At 39.7% G+C, this 4,757-nt stretch overlaps 1 protein-coding gene across 1 annotated transcript; it reads left to right on the top strand.

Annotated features, from left to right (window-relative positions):
* Positions 1 to 2,086: 2,086 nt before the first annotated feature.
* On the top strand, positions 2,087 to 2,497 carry LOC129275985 (uncharacterized protein K02A2.6-like). The gene has a single exon (XM_054912434.2). It carries the CDS (start codon positions 2,087 to 2,089, stop codon positions 2,495 to 2,497), a length of 411 nt encoding a protein of 136 aa, XP_054768409.2.
* The last annotated feature ends 2,260 nt before the right edge of the window (positions 2,498 to 4,757 follow it).

Here is a 4,757-nt window from a genome sequence, read left to right as displayed (position 1 = left end):
TAGTCATTAAAAGAAGCATATATCACTACATAAAACAATAATTACTAGAAGTGCGAGGAAATATTTTTGGTGTATATTGACTTGAAAGGGGGGGGGGGGGGTTAGTACAACAGGATTATATATCTCGTTAAACAGACAATGCGAGCACCAGGAACAATGAAGACATAGGCCCTGAGCAAATTATTTTTCATAAAGTTATGATAAAAACTGTTTGTTATGTAATGTAATGTAACATAACATAATTATTATATAACATAACATTATAATGAATAATAAATTCCTCTGTCCCACTACGGTTCTCTTCCTTTCTCCCTCTTTTTCTCCTTTCCTCCTTTTTCTTGTCAGCTGATTGGGGGGGGGGGGCACGTGCCCCCCATGCCCACCCCTGTAGTTACGCCACTGCTTATTTTAGTACATGGGCATCATGCAAATATGCATCACAAACACTGCCCTGTGTTCATTTTTAATTTTCAAAGGAAACCTTCACCTCTTTCGAAATTTGAGTATTTGTATTTACATGTATATTTTCATGATATCTGTGTCGCACATAATAAGCAAGTTTGCATAATTCACATTTTGATAGGCTTACATGATTTAATATAAGTTTATACTGAATATGGAAATTTAATGAATTTGAACTGTCGTCGAGTATTGCGTTGTCAAAGAGCAACACAAAGACAATATTCATATTCGTATTCGCCAGTATACCGTAATCTCTACACACGTAGGACTATTAAGGTACAAACGCCTAAATTTTGGATTATCTTCAGCAGCTGAAGTGTTTCAGCATGTGATCCAGATGACATTTCAAGACCTACCAGGCGTTGTGAACATCAGCGATGATCTACTTGTTTTTGGCCGAAACAAAGCAGAACATGACACACGACTTCATGCGGTCATGCAGCGCCTACGTGAGGTGAACCTAACGCTGAATCCTGCTAAGTGTGTCTTTAACACAGATCGTGTTGTATACTTTGGCCATGTCTTCACCGCCAATGGTATTAGCCCTGATACACGTAAGGTGGAAGCGATCCATGCTGTTGCGGAGCCACAGAACGTCTCAGAGATACGCAGTTTCTTGGGCATGGTAACTTACTGTGCTCGTTTCATTCCAGATCTCGCGTCAATATCTGCTCCTCTCAGAGAACTCACACGAGCTGATGTGCGGTGGTCATGGGACCGCCCCAAGCAGCAGCATTTCAGCATATCAAGGCTCTTGTTTCTAAGCACTGTACCATGGGATACTTCAACCCAGCATACCAGTCAGAGGTTATTGTTGATGCAGGCCCACTTGGCCTCGGAGTGATTCTGGTTCAGCATGACTCTCGTACGCAGTCAGTTATCCCAATCGCGTTAGCTAGTAGCTCATTGACACCCGTAGAACAACGCTACTCGCAAACGGAGAGAGAGGCACTTGCCATCACTTGGGCTGTTAGACATTTTCACATTTATCTGTATGGAGGATCATTCGTTGTGACAACAGATCACAAGCCTCTGTTGTCCATGTTCAACAATGCCAACTCAAAGCCGCCAATCCGCATTGAACGTTGGTTACTTAGGCTGCAAGCGTACAATTTCAGGGTCCAGTACCACCCTGGAACATTGAATCCAGCTGACTATATGTCACGGCACCCGCGTACTACCCACAGTGAGGGATCATCAGCCGAAGAAGAAATCGCAGAACAACATGTCTTGTTTATCGCAGCACACGCAATTCCAAAGACAGTCACGCATAAGGATATCATATCCGCAACAAGCACTGATGAAGCTCTTCATAACTGTATGCGCGCTATCCAAGATGACAGCTGGGGTGATCTTCTAGCATCTAGAGATGCAGCATTGCAGAGTGAGTACAGAAGCCTACATGAAATACGGATCAACTTACCATAGCAGAAAATGGTAGCATTCTCTTACGTGATCATCGCATCGTCATTCCGCGCTCACTTAGACAGCGTATCATCAACATAGCACATGAGGGCCATCAGGGCATAACTAAGACAATTATGCTCTCTTGCGTGAGAAGGTGTGGTTTCCTTCTATTGATCGTATGACTGAACACACAATTCGCGGTTGTTCATCTTGCCAGATGAACACTGTTGACCATGCAAAAGAACCACGTCGAATGACTGAGCTTCCACAACAGCCATGGGCCGAAGGTAGCGTAGACTTTGCCGATCTTCCGAATGGTGATCACATGTTGGTAGTCATCGATGATTACTCACGTTTCGTAGAAGTAGAAATAGTTTCCTCTACAGCAGCGAGTCAGGTCATCCCCAAGCTTGACCGAATCTTCTCAAGCTTTGGCGTTCCTTCTGTAGTCCGTACTGACAATGGCCCACCATTCAACGGCGCAGAATTCAATCAGTTTGCTAACTACTTAGGATTCAAGCACAGGAGAGTTACTCCGCGTTGGTCTCAAGCTAATGGTGAGGTCGAAAGATTCATGCGAACTCTCAAGAAAGTCTACCGCTGTGCAATCGCAGAGCACAAGCGTTAGAAGCAGGAAGTATACAGGTTCTTGCGTAACTATCGAGCAACACCACACTCTACTACTGGTGTTCCTCCTGCGACTCTTCTCTTTGGAAGGCCATTGCGTACACGTCTTCCAGACGTAGTATCTCCGCAGATCCAACATGATCTACATTCTTCAGTTCGCAATCGCGATGAAGCCAAGAAACAACACATGAAAGCAAACGCTGATGGTCGCGGAAAAACTCAGACATCGAGAATCGCGGTTGGTGATATGGTGCTTGTTCGCAGAGATGGAATGGTTCCAAAGCACCAGTCGCCTACCTGGTGCAACCATAAAAAGTTGTGAGAAAGCGTGGATCTCGCATTACCGTCCGTTGTGCCAATCATTATATCACACGCAATTGTTCGCGATTCAAGTTGTATGGTGGTCCAGCTCCACCATTTAGTCATGATGATGATGATGACATTGAACCTTGTAACATTCAAGATGCACAAAATGTTCCAATGCCAGCGGGAAATCCGCAACCTGCTGTACCACGTCGTAATCCGCCTCGCGAGCGACGTCCCCCATTACGTTTTCGTGATTTTGTGCCCAACTAACTCGTAACTAATTGGTCACTTGATTATGAATGCCATTATTTTACTAGATAATATAAAAGGTGGTTATTACACAGAAGTGTATTTTGATGCATATTTTACTTACTTAAGGTTTACTTAAGGTTTCCTTAAATTTACAACTGTTATAATTTTTAGATTGGTCAATGTTCAAAGGCACTTAAAAAAAAAAGGTTTTGTTTACTTTCATTTTTCAGGCAACATTTCCGTGTATATTTACAGTTTTATGCATTATATTGGATATCAGTGAATCAATTAGATAACTCTTTGTATTAAACAACCATGAAAATAAATACACACACAAAAAAAAAACATGAAAGACCCCAAAGTATCTGTTATTTTGGTACACTGTTAAAGCAAGTAGTTGTTTGATTTAAAGAAAAATCACAATTATTGTACTTTTCAGATTCTTATGTTGCAAATTTTAATAATGTCATGCCTAATTGTGCATGATCAGGAATGGTTGGAATTTTTCTGTGTTATTATCATGTGTCACACAGTTGGATTTATATGGACATACAATATGTTTTACATGGTCTAATATTTGTATTTGTTTTTCACACGTTTTGAGCAGACCTTTGATCAAACAAGGGTACACAGGTTTGATACTTGTTTTTTAATTGTTATTTTAGATGTAACAAAGGGAAGTTCTTGAGTTTTTACTTTGTTTTCACAATCAAAAAAGAAGAAAAAAAGGAGGAAAAGGAAAAGGAAAAGAACAGGAAATGCAAGAAGTTTATTTTTTTATTTTAGATTTAATTGTCATATTAATCACATCTTTTGGTATGCAAACTAAAATTACAAAACAGCAAATTATGTTACAGTATATTATGTATTTGAAATTTTGAAAGATACAATAGTACTTTTTATGCAGCCACTTGCAGCTAGTTTAATCTGTTTTATATTTTTTGCTAGTAAAATTATTTCGAAGAAAACACAACTCCCTGCATGCAGAGCAGAACAAAATAATACACACAAGAACAAAATTAATGTTTTGAGTAATAAGCTTTATTCTTTTTAGCTATTTGGTTATAAACAAAGCGAATGATGTTAAATCAAAAGTTGATAATTGCATTCGTTGATTATTTTATACAAGTTTAGAAGTTTTAAAGGTTACTCAGTTTATTTGATAGGTTTTACATTCTATCCAAGGTGAAGATGAATGTAGTATCGAACTATCGATACCAAGTTTGTTGATCGATATCGAGAAGTGATTAAAGAAACGGAACAATCAAAGTCAGATCAGCTGTCCATGTAATTTTGTTGATCGTGAATTTAATCAGTTATTATATTAATCGTTCGCTTGTCAGGTTTATCGTTCGTGTGTTATAGTCGCGCATAGTCCTCATTGCGCTTTTGCCAAAGTGGACCGATCTCGAAAGAAACCTTAACCATGTTAACAAAGCAACACGATGACACAAACGTACAAGAACGCCCGATCTATTCCCTCGTCTTCGTTTCTAATCGCACGCCATATCAAACCATTGATCACTGTTCGTTCGTCTTATTGGGTTATATCAACCCTTCGCTCGCCTTCGGCTGCAATTTACTCAAAGAGGTGAACCGATATCCTTCGCCTGTCATATTTATCATTAGCTTACCGTTCGTTTATAAAATTTGACAATAGTTACTGATCGCATGATTTGACAGAAATTTGAATTAGTTGGATT

Source organism: Lytechinus pictus, chromosome 14 (genome assembly GCF_037042905.1).
Source record: "Lytechinus pictus isolate F3 Inbred chromosome 14, Lp3.0, whole genome shotgun sequence".
NCBI classification, from domain to species: Eukaryota; Metazoa; Echinodermata; class Echinoidea; order Temnopleuroida; family Toxopneustidae; genus Lytechinus; species Lytechinus pictus.
The sequence above is the reverse complement of the archived record's forward strand: the minus strand, read 5'-3'. Positions and strand labels throughout refer to the sequence as shown.